Source organism: Dipodomys merriami, unplaced genomic scaffold, assembly GCF_024711535.1.
Source record: "Dipodomys merriami isolate MVZ:Mamm:240054 unplaced genomic scaffold, mDipMer1.0.p SCAF_8, whole genome shotgun sequence".
NCBI classification, from domain to species: Eukaryota; Metazoa; Chordata; class Mammalia; order Rodentia; family Heteromyidae; genus Dipodomys; species Dipodomys merriami.
In genome coordinates this window covers 20,974,995-20,998,779 of record NW_027206401.1, presented here as the reverse complement: position 1 = coordinate 20,998,779, position 23,785 = coordinate 20,974,995, and the positions used below count along the sequence as shown (strand labels likewise).

Below are 23,785 nucleotides of genomic sequence, written 5' to 3'. Positions count from 1 at the left end.
GCATGTATATATGCAAAGTGTATGTAAAATACCAGGCAATTTCAAGAACATGAGTTAATTATTTTAAATACCTGTAACTTTGTTATATTTGCATAAATTTGATACACTTACAATATTAGGATAGTATCATTTTGTAGAACATATATTTATAGATTCATTCATGTGTGTGTGTGTGTGTGTGTGTGTGTGTGTGTGTGCTGGTCCTGGGGCTTGAACTCAGGGCCTACGCTCCATCTCTGAGCTTTTTTCCCCCCTCAGGGCTAGCACTGTACCACTTGAGCTTTCTTGGTAATTAATTGGAGATAAGAGTCTCACTGACTTTCCTGCCCTGGCTGACTTCAAATTGCAATCTTCAGATCTCAATCTCTTGAGTAGCTAAGATTACAGGCATGAACCACTGGTACCCACTACAGACTATTTTTTATCTCATCTAACCTTTTGTCAAAGTAAAAGATATTGGATGGTGAAAATTCAAAAGATGAAGAAAACTAAAAAATAGCAAGTAAAATGGGAAATCTTAATTTTCTGTCTCCTTTTATCCTAAGCCCATTGGCTCTTCTTTATTTCTGGGGTTCAGGTTATCTAAAATGATCTCACAATATTTAAATCGTATTTCATATATGACAAAATATGCAGAAGTACACAATAACATTTTCTATCGCTGCATCCTGTCCTATCTCTCCAGCATCCTCAAGGATTAAATGTTTGCCATTTGTCCGATGATAAACTCATCAAAGTAGATTTTATAATTACGTAAATGGTGAATAAGCTAAAAATTGTATTATGCTGAAAAACATTTAGGTTTTTTTTTTCCCTCCCCATACTTACATTTCAAGGAAATGAAATCTAAATAACCCCCAGTTTGTGATACTTCCAATAATCACAACCTAGTCTGAAAGTTACTATCTTCTTTTTTTAAACAAATCATGATTAATTTGGAAAGCACATTAACAATAAAACAGGACTAGAAAACAATGAGTCATCAGTCATTCAACATGTCTGTAGTCCCAGCCCTTGAGAGGCTGAGAGAAAAGGAACTGGACTTTGGGGCCAGCCCAGGGTTCCTAGAGAGAACCTGTCTCAAAATGAAACAAACAAATGGGAGAAAAAATAGACAAATAGGGAAGTCTAATAGCAAAAAGATCAGTAATTTGGGGAGGAAAATCGGTTCTGTCAGTGGATGTTTATCTTAATTGTAATTGCTTAACAACATAATTGAAGACAAGACCAAACTGTGAGTCAATCGTCTTGAAAACACAGTTCTACAGGGGGCTGATGATGAATTCCGTGGCGTCCGGGCCGAGGACGCCTCCCACACTGGAGGCCCCTTCCGCAGGCCCGGCTTAGGTCCAGCCGGCTCTTCCTCTGCACAGAATACGAGCAGTGTCCGTTGTCTCCTCTGTGCCCGGAGCATTTCCGTGTTTTCCGCGTGCTGACTCCTTTCATGGTCCTCACAACCCCTGGGTTCTCAGCTCCTTTGCACAGATGAGGACACTGAGGCCCAAGACCCGTGAGTCGCGTCTCGAGCTCCTCGGCTCTTGGACGGTGGTCCCTCGGGTCACACCCCCGGGGGTGCCCACTCGTGAGGCGGAGGGGAAGCGGTGTTGGTCCCGTGGTGATGAGTGCCTTTGCCTGTTGCAGGGTTCATGACCTACATCGTGGAGCCGCTCTTCCGGGAATGGGCCCGCTTCACCGGGCACAGCGCCCTGTCGGAGAACATGCTGGGCCACCTGGCCTACAACAAGGCCCAATGGCACAGCCTGCAGTCCAAGCAGCACAGACGCCGGGGCAGCGCCGGCGGCCCGGACCACGCGAGCCCGGGGACTGAGAAGGCCGAGAAGGCCGAGCAGACGGCGGCTGAAGGCCACACTCCGTAGGGCGGCGCCCCGCAGAACCACAGGAGCGGCTGGCCTGGAGGAAGGCCTCCTCCCCGAGGCCGGGCCGGCCAGCCCAGCCGTCCTGGGTTTTGTCCCCGGGCTCTTTCACAGGCCTCCCGCCTGCCACTTCCCTGCCCCGTGTTCTTCTCCAAGTGTACAGAAGCCATGTGTCACCCCAGCATTCGCTGCCGGAATTGAGCGACTCCATTTGGTCATGTGGGAACCCAAACCTGCCCCCCACCCCGGGGGTAGGCTGAACCCCCCCCACCCCCGGAAGATCAGGAGTGAGAAAGAGGTGCTTCTGCCTGTCCCCCCTTCCCCGGCCCGCCCAGGCCCTGGGTGGCTCTGTGTGACTCAAGCCAGCAGCATCTGAATCCAGAGCATCTCCGTGTTCGCCATTCCCACCGCAGAGAAACACACCAGCATCTTTGCAGCTCCAAGGACTTGGGTTTAAAGTGCAAGAGCACAAGTAAGAGCTTGGCAGAAAGTAAACTTCTATTTTAATAATAATAATGGCGATGATGGTGATGATGATGATGATACAAATAATAATAAATCTTTTTTTTAACTTTTCTATTTTATACACTACACAATGGATCTAAAACTTGGGACTACGATTACTCAAGTGTACCCAAATTTCAACAAGGGGGTTCGTTGTTCTGTTAATGACTTTATGCCACTTTGGGTCAGAGATCTGGTATCTTCTCTCAACTTCAGAAACCGTGTCTCTCATGCCATCCAGGGCAGGTGCTGTACAGTTTGTTTCTTTGCACCATTAACCAATCTGTCTTTTCTGGATTCAACGACCTGTTTATATTCACCCGTGTACATTTTCTGTAAATACCAAGCGCTACTGAGTCCCATGCCAAAATACGTTAGTATTATTATGGGATTGCTACCTGTATAAACAATGGCACTGTGAACAGAATACTGTTAGTTTTCATACCAGAATGCATTTGTAAATATGGTATAGAGTTTATTAATATACTATTGTTTTGCAGATAAAGGCCTTAACTTTAAACATCTTTCATCTTCTGAAAGCTGCCCAACTTAATTCCTCATAGATGTCTTTCTGACCTGCCTGCCCTCCTCCCCACCCCCACCCCCACCCCCTGACAAACTTTATGCTTTCCAGCTAAGGTCTGACACCAAAACTGAATACATTCTTGAAGGAAGCATTTTTGGAAACTTCTCCCGCATTCCGCTTGAGACCACAGTGTTTCATCTGTGGCGCTAAGCACTGTTTCCTCAGATGACCATGACTTTTCAACAAGCCTGAAGTCACTTTTCAACGCAGCAATGTTGCACACAGTTGTAACAAGCCAACCGATAACCTTAAGTTGTTGATGTGACTCTTGTGACAGGATGTGGCAGTGCATCAACCTCAAAGGAGATGTAAGGAGTCTCAAAAACCATCTATGACCCTGTCACCCAAGCATCCGGGGATGACTCCCCGCTTTCGGGCCACTCATGTCTCTGCTATGGCTACTGTACCAAAGTACCTTGGTCCATCATGGCTGGCGTGCGTTCCTTTTAGTGTTAATAGAAACTGGATATTTTACTTTCCTTAGTTTCATGTGAACAACTACCTGACTGTTTGGCTGAAGTTAATGTTATTTAAGTAATGCAACTAGTTCGGTTTTACGACAGACTTTACCTTCCTGGCAGGTCATTGTGGCTATAACCAGCAGAGTCACCCTGAAATTTTGTTGCTTTTTTTTTTCTGTAGACACTTGGCTGTAAGATCCAATTTGTTACTGCATTCTTCTCTGGTCTGCTAAACTCTGTGTGCTGAACCTTTTCTTTATAACTCTTAATAACTAACGTGAGATTGAAATTGTTGATGCCCCTTTCTCTTTACTGTAAGGTGGTCATTGCTGCCAGGATCAAGCTGTTTCTCCAGCTCATGTGAATGACAGCTAGCTCTCATTTCTAAGCATAACTGGGTTTGATTTTCCTTTTTTTCCTCCTAACAATCAAATGAATCATTAGATACTTGGCTGGCCTTTAATATATTCCTATGGAGAGACTGAGATTTGCAGTTAAGGTTTTGCAGGGAGAACTGGAAAGTGGGTTGTATTTTTCCTTAAAATCAGTAGATTGTCAGATGGTAGTAAGGGAAGTGTGAAGGTATTTTGAAATGGGAAGATGAAAAGGTGAAATTGCTGATTGGGATAGGAAGGGAAGTTCTAGAAACTCAATACTAACTTTTATTTTTGGAGTAAGTATGAACCAACACATGTTGCTTTATCACTGTAATATTCTGAAGCTCTGGAGCTTGGTAAGACCCAAAAAAAAACATGTTGGATGAATTCCTGCTTCTAAACCACTCTGACTTTGGGTCACTGAAAGAGAGGGCTTCTGAACAGTCTGTCTTTAATGTAAATGTCGGGGATAAGAAAGTTGAGATGCAAAAGGAGACTTTTTTGCCATTGAAGCTTCTATCTTGACTTTAGAAATTGGATTTTGTTTAATTATAACTATATCCTAATTTAAATAAGTAAGATCAAGGGCATTCTTAGTCGTTTGAAGTTTATAGGACACAAGTGTTCATGTTACAATTAGATCTAGAAGAAGAGCTCACAGAGAAAACTTCCAGATATCCACCTGTAAAGTCTATGAACTATCTAATAGTACAATACAAATCTGAAGTAAAATGAGACATGATATATCAACTAGATGCATCTGTCTCTTTCAATGATCTAGCAATTGCTGATTCTTCCTTTGTGGAAATGTCAGTTTTTTTGCCTACCAGTGGCTTTACTGGTCCAAAAGATGGAGTCGAGTTAGTAATTGAGACATGATTATTGGACTGCCCATGGATTTTATGTGTAGTCATATTCTGCTACTCCATGGATCATCAATTTGTTGATTTACCAAGTTTAATTCTTCTAGTGTTTGTGAAGATAAGTCTCAAAGGGCTATTTTTAGTAAGCTAAAGTGAAGATCAGAGAGAGAGAGAAAGAGAAAGAGAGAATGAGCAAGAGAGAGAGAGAGAGAGAGAGAGAGAGAGAGAGAGAGAGAGAGAGAGAGAATGTACATCACTGCCAGGCCTGACTTGCAATAGCAGCAATGAATAGTCAGATCCAATTCACAGAACCTATCCATAGTTCCCTGCTAGACTAAGTAAAGACTATCCCTGTTTTTCCCTGCTTTTATACCTTCTCCCAAAGGGCCTTGGAGCGCATCCTGCAACTCTGTCTTTAGATAGTGCTTCCGACAAAACACAGGCTTGTTTTGTAATCTTTTCTTGCATTGAATCGGATATGCTCACTGGTTTGGATTTGGTTATCAGCTTGTATTCCTTGGTATTCCTCATGCTTTGTTCTCTTTGGCAAATTCTTTCAGTTGTGTCATCTTGTGTACACATGTAAAGTTTGAGGAAAAAAAATTACACCTTGTGAGTTTTGCTCAAAATGTGGCCTAAATATCCATTGGCATGTTTAGATGAACAATTGAAAATAAAAAGAATTTCTTAAAAATATCACACCATGAAAATATTCTGACTCTCACTGGGAAGCATGCTACAAGCCAACCAAGTGGAATGTTCATGAGAAGAAACAGTTCAAGGCAGAGCCCAGATGCAAACATGGCCCATCGACAGGCCGTAGAAGCACCCATTTCAATGAAGACATTACTCAACAATTACTACCTAGGCAGAGAAATGGGCCTCTCTCAGCTCTACATTTCTGCAACTTCACACTTCTGAAATGCACACATATATGAAAATAAGACACAATGTTTTAGGTTACGAAAATGTGCCAGACTCAACGATTACGTTGAAAAACAGTCACACATTTCGGGATTGGAGGTCATAAGGACAATGAAACAGGTCAGTCAGGACAACTGTGTATACTAAATCCATCTAAAACACAGGAAGAAAATATTACCACCTTTGTTTCCTAGAAACAGCCTTATATATTTTGTCCAATTCAATATAACAATTAATGAGCACAATGCATCTTGATCCATGTCACTCTTCCCATTGTCTCCCCCACCCCATCTCTCCAAGCCCACCAATCTCCTCAAGTTACTTGGCTCAATCTTTACACATATACAGTATTTCCCCTCTCTTCCTCTCTCCATATCCTTATAGTGTTTGTTCATCCTATCTCTATTGATTCTCCCATAGCTACTTGATTAATGTTTCTATTCAAATACACTGATTCCTGAATGCTTCCCCATGTTGGAGTGAAAGGCTACTTTGCACTTGTAGACATAGTAGATGATAATTAAAAGAGAGAACTAGGTGGTATTCTAAGCAAAGGTCAAAGGTGACCTTCAGAGAGACACAGAACCCTAGCTAGAAGCATTGTTAATTAGGCAAAAGCTACATGATCTGTTAAATCTCAAGAAAACAAAAGCTGCTTGAAGACCCAACCACATGCCCAATGATGCACTATGCATTGAGATATCAAAAGACCTGGGCCCTCCAGGAGAAATTGGACCTAGGCCATTAACAGGAAACGCTTCTAAGGGTTTCACAAAGAGGGGGCTCAAATGCACCAAAGCTTCCTCCTGGAGCCCAAAATACTAGAAAGCAGATAAGCTTCAAAGACAAAAGTGGATCCCAACTATGCTTCTGTTGCTAATTTATTCTGTGACTTAAGGGAAGTTACAATATTTCCACACAGTAATAGCTTTCATAGTATTATTATGGTGATTAAAAAAGGCTTCATATTTTTAAAAAAGCACAAAGCTCTCTTGTTAATACACAATAGACTTTTCAATGCATAAAACTTCCCTCATCTCAAATTGCAAAAGGCTTGGCAAATAAGCACTCACACGTTAGTAAGAATGGGGAAGAGTCTAGTGGGAGGGTCGGGACACTAAGGAAGTTCTAGTCAAACTCATTACAAAGTTTTTGACAGATTGGTTAATTTATGTGCTTGTGAATTTGCAAGGCTGAGCACATAGGTGAGCCCTTCAACTTGTTGCTAGATACAAGCTTTATACCAACCACAGCCTATTTTTCTGTTTAGTCTCATAGAGTCAAAGGCGAAAATGTTTCTGCACAAATGTTTCTGTGAAGAAAACAGCCCTGAAAAACAAAATGAGTACCATTTATCTCCCTAATGCTTTTTACCACCTAAGCCCAATTTTTGCTGGTGATAGCTCTGGTTCTCTAGAGCAGGCCTTGTGGTTTTGTGAGACTTTTACAGATAGGACACAAACAACAGCTTTCAGAGTGTACTGAGATCCAATCACTCACACATACACACACATGTTCTCAGCTACTCCTTGTTGTCTGAACTCTAGGAGTACACAAAGCAGAGCCACTTGTGAGGATCCTATGAAAGAAAGGAGAAAATTCCTTCCTGCTCTCAGAGAATGCAATGGACAATGGAACCTTCCAGTAGTAACCAAGTAAGAAGCTTTTAACTCCTTACTTAGTTCCATCCACAAGGAGTTTTGAGTTTTCAGTTAAGCCAGAGAGATGATTAGCAAAATTTTACATTGCAGCTGATAGGGTTTGAAAATTGCCTTGTCTTAGTTCTCTAAGCAATGATGTATCATTGATTCAATTGCCTGCAGTGCTCCAAATCTTAATACTGAAAGTGCTGGTTTAATCTCCAGTGGGGTTTTTTGTTCCTTTTTAGGGAAGCAATGTGGTAGAGTTTATCAAGTATGGCTTTTGGAGTAAGATAGACAAAGATTTTAAATTCCTTATTATTTTTAGTTTAATGCTAGTCAAAATAATTTATTATCTCTGAGTCTCTATCCCTTTATGTATAAAATGATACTAATATATCCCTCTTGGGATGTCTATGAGGTCAAAAATTAAGTAACAAATATAAAACACAAAGCACAAACTGGGTGCTCATGCCTGTAATCCTAGCTACTCGGGAGGCTGAGATCTGAGGACCATGGTTCAAAGCCAGCCTATGGAGAAAAGTCCATGACACTTATCTCAAATTAACCACCACAAAAACCAGAAGTGAAGCTGTGGCTTAAGTGGTAGAGCGTTAGGCTTGAGCACGTAAAGCTGAGGAGCAGCACTCAGGTCTTGAGTTCAAGCCCCAGGACTGGCACAAGAAAACACACACACACAGCACAGCACAGCACAATTTCTAGCAGAAATGGGGTTGTTGTGATTTGGACCTGTAATGTTCCCCTAAGTTTTATTTGTTTATGGCTTGGTCCTCAACTGGGCACATTGGGAAGTGGTGGAACTTTTATGGATGGGGCCTAGTGGAAGGAAGGAAGGTCCATTGCAGCAGGTTCTTTAAGGGCATGTAGGGCTCTGACCTCATCCTATCCGTTCATTTCCTAGCTTCCATGAAGTGAACAATTGTACCTCCCATGAACTCCCACCATAGTCTCAACTGACTGTAAACTATGAGCCAAAACAAACCTTTCTTGTATAAGTTCATTACATTAGGTGTTTTGACAAATGGAAATTCCTACATCATTTAAGGGGAAAACAAACCTAGCACCTGAGAGTTTGCAATGTATCTTTTTATAAGTTGGATCCATTTCTGTGCAAATAAAAACACAAGAGTTGTTAATAGACATTGAGCATGATTATATCTATAGGTAGCTAGATTGATCATATAATCAGCCTAATATTAAAGACAAAATACTGTCCAAAATGATGAAAGAAAAAAAGGCAGTGCTTTTGAGTAGTCAGGATTCATTGATAAGATTGGAGACAGAAAATAGATATGCTTTTTTTGGTGGGGGGTCCGGTCGTTGGTCCGGTCGTGGGGCCTGAACTCTGGGCCTGGGCACTGTCCCTCAGCTCTTTAGCTCACGGCTAGCACTCTTCCACTTGAGCCACAGTGCCACTTCTGGCTTTTTTCTTTTTGCTTATGTGGTGCTGAGGAATCGAACCCAGGGCCTCATGCATGCAAGCTAAGCACTACCACTGAGCCACCTAACCAGCCCTCCAAATATATATATATATTTTCCTATTGTTTTGAGTACTGAATTCAAGAACCACACATATGCTATCTAAGCATACTATCACTGAGCTACATCTCCCCATTCCTACCCAGTCGTGGGGCCTGAACTCTGGGCCTGGGTACTGTCCCTCAGCTCTTCAGCTCAAGGCTAGCACTCTACCACTTGAGCCACAGTGCCACTTCTGGCTTTTTTCTTTTTGCTTATGTGGTGCTGAGGAATCGAACCCAGGGCCTCATGCATGCAAGGCAAGCGCTCTACCACTGAGCCACACTCCCAGCCCTAGATATGCTGCTTTTTTTTTAAATAAATACTCCTCAACTCAGCCACAGAGAACCAGTCTAGTTATTCTAACACTTTCTTAGCGTTGACAAGAATTCAGCTCTGTATAGACAGAAGGGTTAATAAAATAAAATGTGGTAGCCTGCCTTATTCATGAATTCCACTCAAATCTCACACATGTTATCTGCCCAAGTTTCTAACAGCCTTCCCCTTGTAACTTCTCTACTGGGTCTTTTCTGGTTATTAACAGCCACATAAAGCTTCAGGTTAGTCTCTGCAGATAGATGATCCAGTTCACCTAAACTATCATTTCACAACTTATACAAGAATGCATATGCCAAAGATTTATGTTAACTGTTTCCTAGAAAAATAATGGCTTCTAGATCAAGGAAGTTTGAGAAAGAATGGGCCAGACAGATTTGATTCTATCCTTTATTCCTCTGGGAGCCCTAGTGCAGTATGAGCAACTCCAAGAAGATAATATTGAGGATATCGCTTGTTTGTATCTAGTTTCGGTTTCAAGTCAGGAAGTTTTCTTTAACTAACTATCCCAACCCAGAAAGATAACCCCTTTTATCATTTTACTGATTTAGTATTGCTAGTGGTTATTATTTATTGGTGTCCATGTCTATTTGTGTGTTTTGCCAAACTTTGGGCATTCTATAACATTGTCAGTTACCCACTATAGCTTTATTTTGCCACTTACTAAGATTTGGTGAGTTTACAAATATCCTATGCTTTTTCATCTGTAAAATGATAACATAATAATATGACCTATGAAAAGGGCTTTTGAAGACTGCAAGAGTTCACAGTATAAGCACTTGGAACAGTGCCTCCTGCTAGAAAACAGTGTTGGTGAAAACAAATATCTACACACACCACCCTCACAAACCTGATTTATAAGCTCCTCAATAAGGAAGATACAAAGCCTCCAGTTGGAGCACAGAGAGGATTAAAGAAAGACTTCTTAAAGACTCTGTGCTTGATTGATGGATTGAAAACGATATCAAAATAATGTTAACATTTAAATCCTAACAAGCAGACAAAACAAACGTGTTAGCAATAAATATCCCAGTACCTAAATTCAGGTCCACAATTACTCAAAATACGTAGGATGTTTTAAGAAACATAATTTAAGAAGATAATAGTTTTCTCCTTCCAGCTTATGAACGTACTCTTTTTTTTCTAAGTGACAAGACAAAAAATAACTTCCCCAACAGCTTTGATATTCAAAAGGAAAAGAAGCCTACAGAAGTATCATTTGACTTTGTGAGGTATACCTATCCCTCTGTTATAATGCCAAACCCAAGAAGACAGAGATAAATTCCAATGGTTCATATTTCAAAAAAAACATGAGTGAGCGAGGCATGGTGGCATGTACTTGTAATCCCAGAAAGTGGGAGACTAAAGCAAGAGATCACAAGGTCAAGGACAGCTTAGGATATGTGGAGAAATTCTGCAATAATAATAATAGTGACAGGTGAGGTTCATTATGTTAAAATATTAAAAATATTTTAGGTGCTGGGTACCAGTGGCTCATGCTTGTAATTCTAGCTACTCAGGAGGCTGAGATTTGAGGATTGTGGTTGAAAGCCAGCCAGGACAGAAAAGTCAGTAAGACTGTTATCGCCAGTAAACTACTCAGGACAGAAAAGTCAGTAAGACTCTTATCGCCAGTAAACTACTCAAAAAAAGCCAGAAGTGGTGCCATGGCTCTAGTGGTAGAGCTAGCTAGTCTGTGACATGCCCAGACCCTGAGTTTAAAACCCAGGACCAACACAAAAGAAAAATAAATAAATAAAATTTAAAAAATAAAAATACTTATGTCATACAAAACTTACTCACATTTTTCTTCCTAATAAACAGTATGTGTACATTTCTAAGGTTGGCAGATTCATTTGAGGGGTTATTACTTCCTATTTCCCATGAGTGTGTGTGTGTGTGTGTGTGTGTGTGTGTGTGTGTGTGTGTGTGTGTGTGTGTGCCTGTAGACATACCAATATGTCCATCTATATGGCTAACCCTGAGCTACTTTTTCCCAGGGCCAGTCTCAGATTGCAGTGCTCTTACACTGTCCCTAAAATAGCTGAATTTGCAGGTGTATACCACCACAACTGACCATAGCTATACTTTAGTTTGAAAAATGGTTTAAAAGACTATCAGACTCATTTTTTCAGACCATCTGACTCCAACCAAATGTAAAAAGAACTTGATTTATAAATGAAAACAAAGCACCTGTAATGTTATGCAATGGCATATAGTATAATGTAATTACAGAAACTACAAATTTTCTAGTTCTGACATTGCTGAGATGAATACTACAGAGAGTTCTCATAAGACGCAGGGTAAGATGGCTGATTAAAAGCACCTACTGAAGCCGGGCACCAGTGGCTCACGCCTGTAATCCTAGCTATTCAGGAGGCTGAGATCTGAGGATCCCAATTCAAAGCCAGCCAGGCCAGGAAAGTCCATGAGACTCCAATCTCCAATTAACCACCAGAAAACCAGAAGTAGCACTGTAGCTCAGGGTAGAGTGCTAGCCTTGAGCTGAAGAGCTCAGGGACAGCACGTAGGCCAAGAGTTCAAGCCCTAGGATTGACCAAAAAAAAAAAGAAAAAGTCTAAGAGAGAAGAGGAAGAGAATCAGGAGGTAACATGGAGGAAGAAAGTTACAGAAAAACAGAGAAACAAACCCAGCAGAAGAAAAGCAGCTCTCAGGTTTCCCAGGAGGGGCATATATAGAAGCTGAAGAGCTTGCAGGTAAAATAGACGGCCTGGGCGTAGACTGCCAACTGTCACTGCAGGAAACCCCCACGTGTACCCCAGGCCTTCATCACTGTGTAGTGAAGCCGTCCCTGCCTCCCTATGTTTGAGTGCAAACATTGATACTTGTGGGCTTTGGTCTAGAAGACTTATATGTTCATCAAGTGGGATATTAAAGTCAACCGCATTATCATGTTGGAGTCAAATCATGGGTGGGGTTTTTTGGGGTCCAGTAATGTTTATTTTAGAAAATAAGGTGCACTGGTATTCAGTGCATAACTATTTACAGTTGTTTTATCCTTTTGGTACATTGTTAGCTTTATCAATATGAAGTGACCATTTTTGTCTCCACTGGCTACCTTTGGTCTGCTTTCTCACCTAGGAACATTGGTGCTGCTCCCTTATTTAGGGTTTCATTTTCTTATCTTTTCCCATCTTCATTTTAAACCTGTGATTTCCTTTGCCAGAAATATTGCCAAAGATCATGCTTTGTTTCTAAATCCAGTCCACTTGTCTGTATTTCTTCATTGTAGAATTGAGAAAATGGACATTTGGCGTTATAATTGAAAGTTATTTACTAATCATTCTATTTTGATTTTGTTTTGTTTTTGCTTTTGTTTTTGTTTTTTGGTCCATTGTGGGGCTTGAACTCTGGGCCTGGGCTCTGTCCCTGAGCTCTCCAGCTCAAGGTGAGTGCTCTACCACTTGAGCCACAGCACCACTTCCAGTTTTCTGGTGGTTTATTAGAGATCAGAGTCTCATGGACTTTCCTGCCCAGGCTGGCTTTAAACTGTGATCCTCAGATCTCAGCCTCCTGAGTAGCCAGGATTACAGGTGTGAGCCACCAGCACCCAGCTGTATTTTAATATTTCAAGTATAATATTCTGTGGAGCAGTTTTTTTCTGGTCTTGATTGTTTGTGTTTCCCTGTACCTATTTGGTCTTCTTAAGATCTAAGAATGGAGGCTGGGAAGGTGGCTCAGTGGTAGAGCGCTTGCCTTGCATGCATGAGGCCCTGGGGTCAATTCCGCAGCACCACATAAGCAAAAAGAAAAAAAGCCAGAAGTTGCACTGTAGCTCAAGTGGTAGAGTGCTAGCCTTGAGCTGAAGAGCTGAGGGACAGAGCCCAGGCCCAGAGTTCAAGGCTCCACGACCAGACCAAAAAAAAAAACAACAAAAAAAAAAAGATCTGAGAATGTTTTTCTTACTATTTTGAATACATTTCTTATGTCTTTAGCCCACACTTTATTGCCTTCTTCTATGTATATAATTAGTCTGTTTAGTCTTTTGTGGGGCTGGTACCGGGAGCTTGAATCCAGAGCCTTACATTTTTGGCTTCTTTGCTCATGACTGGCACTCTACCTCTTGAGCCACACTTCTAGCTTAGCATTTTCCTTCTCACTTGGAGATGGAATCTCGTGAATTTTAGGAGGGTCTTGTAGTTAAGGAGCCTAAGGACATGATAGATGAGTTATCTACTTTGTTGTTGATATCACATTGGGTGTTGGCAGGACTTGGGGTGAGAAGAAGCCTGGAGCTTTTCCAGTAACTGAAGTAGAGGGAACAGAATGTCAGATTATGACAGAAACCAGAAAGTGGTAATGTTTTGTGACAAGAATGCTAAGGAAAGGATGGAAGGGGCAGATCCCTCCAAAAAGAAGGATCATGATCCAATAGAAGACTAAGGGCACTAAGATTTGTGTGAGACTCTAATCCCATTTCCCAACTCTGACAAGAAAGAGATAAGTAGCCGGCACTTGAGAGACTTTCAGAAAGCAGTGTGTCAAGGGACAGGTTTCAAATAACACAGAGGACAAAGGAATGTCTGGGGCGGAGATACTGGATGAAAGTGCTTAACTCGGCTGCAGGGGATATTAAGCTGACTATTAGATTGTCCAGAAAATTAGTTGGAACATTCTGCATATTGATGGGGTTGTCAGAGCCCCCTTAGATGAAAATTAAAACCTTCAAAGGAAACTGGGTTACTAGAAGAAATGGCTTTTGGTATGGATTGACTAGGATAGCCCTTATGAGGCAACCTATACTCAGGTACCTAGAGAATGATCAGAAAGCTCACCCTCCCACCTCCCCCCCCCCCAGAGCCTGGGCTGTGGGCAGTGGTGACTACAGGCTCTCTAAGGAGCCATGACAGCACAGACCCCATTCAGCATCTCCCCTTCGAGCTCCAGACTCAGGGACCACTTTTAGACAGTGTATGTGCAATCTGAAAGCAGTAATAAGGATCTGTGACTAATTTTTAGCTCCTTTTCCTACCATGTCCCCAGAAGTCAACCAAGAACCCAGGAAGTATGCTGCTTGAGAAAGATCACCAGACCTGTCACTTTTCTGATGAAACGAAGAGGCATGATAAGTTTGAAAAATGGAAGGAAATCTACCCTTAACCATCCAAACATGCCATTCTTGAATAATAAAGCATGTCATATAGCAGCAAAGACCAAAAGTCAGTACTAAAGGTAATTGATTTTTTACAAATATAGACAACTTCTTTGTAATGTATAATCAAACAACATCTATATTTTAATCAAAGTTTAGGGTCCTGTGTCTACAAAGGACTAGAAAACTGCTAGAATGATTCTATTCAAATCCTCTTACATTGGATCAAAATCAAGTCCTAAATGACAAAGAAGAAAAAGAAATTGCTTTGAGAGCATCCTATTGTGCTTTGTTTTTTTTCGTTAACACTTAATTTCAAAGAGATCATTCTCAGAATTTGAGAACTTGCTAGAGATTAAATATTTCTTTTTCCCTGAAATTGACCTTGGTGAAAGCCTTCCTAGAATTTTTGTTTAGAATTTCAGAAAAGTTCAATGAAGAAATGTGTAACCACATCTTCTGCTGACATAACATGCAGACCCCTTCTTCCTCCTAGAATGCAAAGGTATAGAATCCATTGTTCTACAATGAAAAGAGTAATAGGTAATCATGTCCACAACAAGCCCCAATTTCAATTGGATTTTAATTTCCAAATTGAGACTTAATCATTACTCATCATGTTGAAACATACCAATGGATTAAAGTTACACATTGAGTTAGTCCAATAGAACTTTAGGGGGAAAAAAATAAGAAGATGGCTTGGTTTGGTAATTACTAAAATTTCACCAACGTTTCACCAAAAGAATTATAGATTTTTGGAAGTTACTTGCCTCCCTTACAGTAGTACAGATTTGTAGTTACAATTAACCAGCAGTTTCTAAGGTGAATCAACAGAAGCATAGTAGAACTAGAGGAAGATTGCCTGAACTTGGAGTCTGGATCAGTCACTTACTGGCTTGTTCATCCCTTGATTGTTTCTTAATTTCTTTGTGCCTCAATGTGCTATTCATTGCACCTCTTATAGAGTTGTTAGATCAAATGATTTAGAACAGGCACGGCACCTACTAACATCATGATACCTTTTCAAGGTATGTGCTATATGCATAGAAACCACAAAATCAAGCCCTCTTGGCCTGTTCACAATTTACTCAGAACTAAAATAAGGAGGATCCCTGTACATAATAATTTCAGGGTATATTCCTGTATGTGCCCCTACATGCTTAGAAACAGTTTTCTCTTTCAGTAGATGTTCCAAGATTACTACCATGACCTTGGAGTTGATGTTCCTAGTTCTAGTCTTCTGTGTTCTTTCTTATTCATTCCTGTAAGCTCAGGATATATTATACCTCAGCACTGCCTCACTACCAAGCTTCTAGCACAGAACTGCAGGGAGTGAAGCAAATTCAGGCTTCAGAACCTTATTCATTGTCATTTCAAATATGCTATCAGCCAGGTTGCCAGTGGCTCACATTTGTAATCCTCACTACTCAGGAGGCTGAAACCTAAGCCAGTCCAGAGAAGAAAGTCCATGAGACTCCAAATAACCACCCAAAAGGCCAGAAGCAGAGGTGTGGCTCAAGTGGTAGATGACTAACCTTGAGCAAAAAAGCTTAGAGTATCCAAGCCCTGAATTCAAGGCCCAAGACACACACACACACACACACACACACACACACACACACACACACACACACACACACACACACACGATACTATCAAATAGATAGGGTACGAATTTTTGCCCCCATTCTACACACACACACACACACACACACACACACACACACACACACACACACACACGATACTATCAAATAGATAGGGTACGAATTTTTGCCCCCATTCTATGTAAGGAAATTACAGAATATAGACATTAGCCCCACAGAGTATAAACCATGGACAGGGGCAAATTCTGATTTCAAGTTCCATTCTCTTTTCCCTGTAATAAGAGACCTGGATGACTGAAGTGTGGTTCTGAACAAATAGGATGAGCACAGGTGAGGGGCTGGGAGGCTGTTCTTACAGAGCTGCAGCAGCCTGTCAAGGAGACAGGTCAGCAAGGTTAGCTTGAGGGGCACCAGGTATTCCTTGGGGTGACAGAGAGTGGCTGGGTGATGGGCTTTCTGGCCAGATCTGGCCCCATTTCAGAATGGAAAATCCTATGTCCTTGGACCCACCACACACATACCCTGGTCTTGGGAAAACCCATGTGCTTGGTAATCCTGGAGAATATAGAAGCTCAGATATTCAATATTTCCAGATTTTAAAAACAAACTTGGCTTTATGGTGTAGGATTGGAAGTGGTCTTTAGTATCAAACTTTTCTGTTTAATGGAACCTTTTTTAATTGCCTTTTATTTCTTTTTTTTGGGGGGGGGGTCCAGTCATGGGGCCTAAACTCTGGGCCTGGGCACTGTCCCTCAGCTCTTCAGCTCAAGGCTAACGTTCTACCACTTGAGCCACAGCGCCACTTCCAGCTTTTTTCTTTTTGCTTATGTGGTGCTGAGGAATTGACCCCAGGGCCTCATGCATGCAAGGCAAGCGCTCTACCACTGAGCCACGCTAATTTTTATTTTTTAGGTCAAAAAACACACACGTCATTTTTCTGACTCCAGCTAATCTCACTTCATAATGCAATTAGGAAGATAAGTGACGCTGTGTGTATGAGACTTAGAAACAGAACAACATTTACAAACATGAATCATTACCTCACCATCTTATTATTATGAAATGACCCTTCATGGTTAAAAACAAAGTGTATATAGGTTTGATCAAGAATCTTCTCAGTAGGGAAACCATGTTTTGTACTATCTTTGTGATTTCCAGGAAAAATCATTTTTTAATTTTCTCATGTAAACATTTTTTCCTACCCCAGACTTCACAGTCTTTGTTATGCCTATCAGGCAATCAGAGAACAAAAGTGATTGACCTTTTAAAATAAGAACACAAATTACCTACCTACTTGGGAGGAGGATGTTAAAGGGATTGCCAACTGGGCACAGAAAGAAGTTCAAGAGAGACTCCATCTCAACTAATGTCTGGGTTCCGTGGCACATGCCTGATAGCTCAACCACCACCAAGAAAGTGCAGTGACTGGTTGAAACATCTGTCAATCCCAACGTGGGAAAGCCTAAGTAGGAGGATTGCAGCTCAGGCCTCTACATAAAAATAACCAATGTGCTGGGCATCGGTGGCTCATGCCTGTAATCCTGGCTACCCAGAAGCCTGAGATCTGAGGATCAAAGTTCAAAGCCAGCCTGGGCAAGAAAGTCTGTGAGACTCTTATCTCCAATTAACCACCAGAAAACCGGAAGTGGTGTTGTGGCTCAAGTGGTAGAGCACTCACCTTGGGCTGAAGAGTATGGAGACAGCTCCCAAGCCCAGAGTTCAAGCCCCACGACCAACCAAATAATAATAATAATAATAATAATAATAACAACAACCAATGTAGGTACACAGGAGGCTGAAATCTAAGTGGTTCAAAGCCAGCCCGGGCAGGAAAGTCCATGAGACTCTTATTTCCAATTAACCACCAAAAAGCCAGAACTGGAGAACTATGGCTCAAGTGGTAGAGCACAAAAGTTCAGGGATCACACCCAGACCCTGAGTTTAAGCCCCAGGACTGGCATCAAAATAATAACAATAATAATAACCAATGTAAAAAGGGATTGGGTGCATGGCTGAAATAATAGAGCACATGCCTAGCAAGTGTAAGGCTGGAAATTGAAAGGTATATACTACAGGGAAAGTAAATAAAGTACTATAGAAAGGGCACAACTGTGTTTGACACAAGATCTGAGTTCAAATAAAGTGATTCTGACCTGCTGAATGGGACCTGCTTGGCCACAGACAGATCTGGGAACCCACACTGACTTTACACAGAATTCTCACAGGCTGTCTAAACAGGTTCACACGGCTTCTAGAAAATCTGACTGTGTTAAACACCTACACTCACTCTGCAAAAGAATACTATACAAGGTACAAACATACTGGTTCCCTGAGCTACACAGCCAATACACCGAAATCAGTTCCTGTGTGGATAAGGTCCTCCATGGCCTGTTCTGCCACTCAGATTATGTTTATATACTCACTACTGATGTGTTCATTTTTAAATAGTGCCTTTGTTTCCTTTGTAACACTGAAAATTGTCATTACTTTTAAGAACAGAAATTCTTTTCCAAGTGCTAAAGAATGATTCTACACCCATTCAGCACTCAAATCATTTTGCACGATGCTGCCAACCCCTTTGAGAACACAGATATGAGTCAGGGATTCCTGACAGAAGCATTGCTGTCTAAGGCAGGGAAATAACATCTGTGTATTGATGATTTTATAGTTCCTGTGACTGACAGACACTCTTCACAGATATTCTAAACTAAAATGAGGATTGTGAGCTAGGAGCGAAGCTCAGTGGGAAAGAACTTGCCTGCAATGTGTGAGACCTCAGGTTCTACTCCAGCACCCCCATGAAATCAAATGAGTACTGCCCCAGGGTAATAGCAGCAATGTACCCATCGCTCAAAATATTTTTGGAATTAGTCTTTAGAAGACTCCTCAGAGCCAAAATTCAATCCTTGAGACAAACAAACAAACGAACAAAAAGATAAACGTTCCCCACTTAAATCACTTGAAAGTTACACCCAATTTGTAGCCAGCTGTGACATCATCCCACCTGATTATTCACTCCTTTATCAGACTTCGTACTCAGTTGGCTATTTTAGAAATTAAATTCATCCTCAAGGAAAAAATAATTACTCTTACAGAACTAGTTTCTCAAAGAGTCTGAGGCAATTCTTGGGCAGATTCGTGACACAGGGCAGAGCACAGAACAAGCTAGAGGAGAAAAATACTTGAGCCCAGCAAGGAGCCGGCTCAGCAGGTCTACAGTGTGGTCAGAAATGTTAACCAGGCCCCTGAGGACTGGCTGATGGCCCTGTTCAGGTCCTGCTCTGCGTGGACAGGGTCATCTCATTCCTGGATGACCCAGCATGCATGGTTCCAGAGTGAGCAACAGAGCCAGGAAGGCTGAGACTTCTGCAAAACTTCAAATAAAACCATACACATGGAGAAACGGCCCTGGCCTCAGGCAGTCCGTTTAAATCCCAGCTCTGTAAACCTCTGGCTGTGAGAATTTGAGAAAGTAACTTGCTTTCTAACCTTGGATAAAAGCTGTTACTAAATAACGGATGTAGTTTTAACTAAACACGTCATGTCAGGTCTGTTTGTTTCCTGCACCGGCCATCCGCAGAGGCTGCATTGACTATCGTGTTCCCAGGCTCCATGGGGACATCCTAGGCTGGCCCAGCTCTCACACTTAGCAGAAATGGCCTCAGACAAGCTAGTTGGGTTCTTAGAAATTCCACTGTAGACTCCAGTTGGACAGTGGTTTTGATTAGGTGTAATCCCAGGCTTTTGGTGTCTTGGGCAAAGAATTGAGCAAAACGCACAAGAGTAATGAGAGAAGGACAGGTTTAGTAAAGAGGAAGTAGAGGGGATTATGCTCCACAAAAGGAATCAGGCCTGGTTGAGACAGCTCAAAAGCCCCAAGCAATGGTATTTGAGACAAATTAAGATTGGTTTAGATCAGGTGCTGGTGGCTCATGCCTGTAATCCTAGCTATTCAGGAGGCTGAAATCTGAGGGTCTTGGCTCAAAGCCAGCTAGGGCAAGCTAGTCCATGAGACTCATATCTCCAGTTAACCACCAGAAAAGCAGAAGTGGAATCGTGGCTCAAACTGATAGAGTGCTAGCCTTGAGCAAAAGAGCTCAGGGACATTTAACAGGCTGTGAGTTCAAACCTGACAATAGACTAAAAGAAAAAACAAAGAAGAAAAAAAAAATTTTAAGTGTGAAGGGTCCTTCCCACAGGAGAGAACCTCCGTGATGGGCAGGTTTCAGTGGCAGGTGGCGGTTACAGAGCAGCTTTGTAACTGTTTACATCCCTTTTTACAATGAATTTTGTTGTAATGATATTAACTATATGAAATGTATAAGCCCAAGGCCTCAGTTAGGAGGTCTCTCCCCAAAGTGTAAAGGAGAGCCCAGGACAGTACCAGTCTCATCACAGGAAATTTCATTTTGCTGTGCAAGCATCCTTGTTATCAAGATGTGGTCTCATGTGTCTGGTCCACAAGACATTTTATCAGTACTTTTTTGATAGTCATGAGGCAACAAGTTAGAAGGGGTGTTGGAGTATTTCTCAGGCAAAGGCAGATAGATGAGTCAGTTTTACAAGTGGCTATGGCAGCCACGGACCCTCTTTTCTCTGTCTGCCTTGGTTTGAAATAAGGAAACTGGGTCGAATGGGCGCCATCTTGGCCACGTGGTAGATGATAGGGAATAATTGGGTTTAACAGGTGCCATCTTGTCTTCATAGTAGAGGCAAGGAAGTTCCACCCCCAGGTGATGGATATACCTGAATTCCCAGAGCCAGAGGCAGGGACTTGGATAAGAGGTTACTGGACCTGTCAATCCTGTGCTGCCCCTGATGCTATCCAGGCCTGGACCAGTTCAGGCACCATGACGCCGTGCCTCACATCTCTTGTCTCCTGGCTCGCCTTGAATCACCATGGCGTCCCACTTCAGCTCTCCCTTGGAGTTTATCTGGTTTGTTGGTATTGCTTTTCTGCTCTTTTTTTCCTCTCCTGCTCTCATGGCTGTTTTCTGACCATGTGAAGTGTATTCGAGGGACTGCAGGTCTTTGTTTTTTTTTTTTTCTGTGGTCATGGGCTTGAACTCTGGGCTTGGGCACTGTCTCTGCACTCTTCAGTTCAAGGCGAGCACTCTACCGCTTGAGCCACAGCGCCACTTCTGGTTTCCTAGTGGTTTATTGGAGATAAGAGTCTCATGGACTTTCCTGCCTGGGCTGGCTTTGAACCGTGATCCTCAGATCTCAGCCTTTTGAGTAGTTAGGGTTACAGGTGTGAGCCACCCGCGTCCGGCCGGCTGCAGGTCTTTGAGACAAGTGTCCATCTGTGGTCACCAACTCTCCAATAAAGACTCCCAATTCACCCTTTCAAAATGTGACTTCTCTGTTCAAGTTCTCTGTTCTCTGTTCAAGTTCCCTGCAACAGTTAATAATACCTCCCTTGAATGGTTGTTTTGAGGAGATCACCTATATACTTAGAACCACTCTTAACACGTTCAAGTGGCCACAGTTGTTTGGATACAGAAAAGAGTGAGATAAATAAGATACAGTTCCTACCCGCAAATTGCTCAAAAGAGCCCAGTTGGAAAGTTGAGGAGTGACAGATGGTGAAGTAATTATAACTACAGAGAAAAGTTCATGGTTCTGTATAAAACAAAGCAGGAAATGGTCTTATCTGCTGCTAGGAGAGACAGGCAGATGGAAGGAAAGCTTCTGGGAAATCACTTTTTTAACGGTGTCTTGAGGAAGGAGTAGGAACTCCCATGTGGTAGAGCCACCACATTCCTGCATATGCAAGGTTTTGCTACCACATGGCTTTGGGAACTGGAAGGTGTGTGCTGCTCTTAAGAATGGAAGACACCTCTGACTTCAGATGAGGTAGCTGCCATTGGGACAGGTGGTTTAACAGGAAGAGCTCAGACTACGGGGATAGAATGGGCCTGGGCTTTAAGTTGCATCAACACCTGAGTACAGGCGGCAAGGCTATGGAAGACAGAAGGCATACATAGTCCAGGGAAGGACTAGCATAAATAAGCACAGCACAGGTCCTTTAGCTACTTGCTGTTAGGACCAGGGCTGGAAACCTGAGCAGAGTAAGGTGAATGGAAAAGGTTTTCAGTGGGAGTCACCAAACAGCGCAACCTTTACACACTGACCACGGCACCATCTTAACTCTATGCCTCAGGACAGGGGCCCAAATACTGACATCCAACCTGTGAAACAACATGGGGAGAACAAGGGAAAAACATGATGGAAGGGTGATCTTTAAACTGTGTGACAGTATCTTTGGACACATTTATTTGCATGTATGAGTTATGGTGTGCCTAATGGAAGATCCACTATCTTTAATTTACCAGTCCTTACAAGACAAAAATATATATATATATATACCCATATAATTCAAAATAAGCCTCATGTGAAATAAATAGTTGAGCTCAAGCCAAAGAACTTAGGAGAATCCCAAATGCAATCTTGAAGTTTAACAATAAGCAAAATTTTTGTTTGCTTCCATCATTGGATTTTACAGAATCTCTCTTTGCTGGGGAGCAAGTTGAATAAGCCTAATGATAAAGTAATCTATCAAGGATGTGGATATTTATACTTCATGAGTGCCCTTTGGCACTTAATAAGCTGCTTTTGCAATTGTCTAAAATTTCTAATTATTTGTCATATGAACATGGCAACATGTTATTAGCTAAGGTGTGCTTGGTGTTATACTTCCCTCTTGTGGTATAGATGGACAATTACAGACATATTTATTTTTCCTCTGGGGTGTGTGTGTGTGTGTCCCTGAGCTATTGTGCTCACAGCTAGCATTCTACCACTTGAACCACAGCCCCATTTCCAGCTTTTCTAGTGCTTAATTGGAGATGATAGTCTCATGGAGTTTTCTGCCTGTGCTGGCTTTGAACCATGATCCTCACATCTCAACCTCCTGAGTAGTTAGGATTACAAACATGAGCCACCTGCACCTGGCAACCCTCTTTCAGTTTCTTACCAACATGATTTTTGCATGCTTTAAATAACTTCATAAACTGCTTTAAAGACTTTCTGGAATAATGCAAAGTGTGAATAAATGATAAATTTGACCCTATCTTGGGTTTAAATGGAGGTTAGAAAGTCCATATGCCTAATGTTCAGAGTCCAGCTCTGCCACTTAACAAAGCAATGAGAATCTGAGCTAGAGAAGCACTCTCTCTGCCTAGATCTTCATCTGCCAAGTGAACCAAAGCCTATACCATGTTGGGTTCTGTGTGGCTTGAAGGGAAGCAACATATGGGAAGCACTAGGAACAGCAGGTGTCACCCAACATACTACTATTGTAGCCTTCAAGGTAAACTAGCCCACAGGCAAGGACAATATAACAGAATTCAGTCCTTTCCCCACCTGTGGTCAGCTCATGACCAAATCACTGTGGTACAATTAGTTGGCAACCCAGTTGAACTGATTAGGCAAACCATAGAACATGACATTAGATATCTTTCCTCAGTATATTCCATTTGGCCTCATTTTACAGTGGAGAAGTTGGAGGTCCAGAGAAGTGACAACTTGATTCTCCTGTTACTGTTCTAGGATATTAAAACTGGTTACTGCTTTGAGACCTTGTACAGTCTTTAGAGACAAATACTTCTCTACATCATTCTAGTCCCAATTTCATGAATGCAATCATTTTCAAGAAAAAAAAATTAAATTAGCCTAGTAAAAGAATGGCAGAAAGCCAGGCGCCAGTGGCTCACACCTGTAATCCTAGCTACTCAGGAGGCTGAGAACTAAGGATCACAATTCAAAGCCAGCCCAGGCAGGAAAAGTCTGTGAGACTCTTATCTCGAATAAACCACTCAGAAAACCAGAAGTAGTGCTGTGGCTCAAGTGGTAGAGCGCTAGCATTGAGCTGAAGAGCTGAGGGATAGTACCCAGGCACACACACACACACACACACACACACACACACACACACACACACACACACACACACACACACA

General features: G+C 41.9%; 1 protein-coding gene across 3 annotated transcripts in view; it reads left to right on the top strand.

Annotated features, from left to right (window-relative positions):
* Pde7b (phosphodiesterase 7B) overlaps nt 1–5,351 on the top strand; it is a 308,541-nt gene extending 303,190 nt beyond the window's left edge. For all 3 annotated transcript variants that reach the window (XM_070010918.1, XM_070010919.1, XM_070010920.1), the window contains one exon: nt 1,642–5,351. In XM_070010918.1, the coding sequence (XP_069867019.1) occupies nt 1,642–1,877 (236 nt within the window). In that variant the 3' untranslated portion in view covers nt 1,878–5,351. The remainder of the gene's footprint in view (nt 1–1,641) is intronic.
* The last annotated feature ends 18,434 nt before the right edge of the window (nt 5,352–23,785 follow it).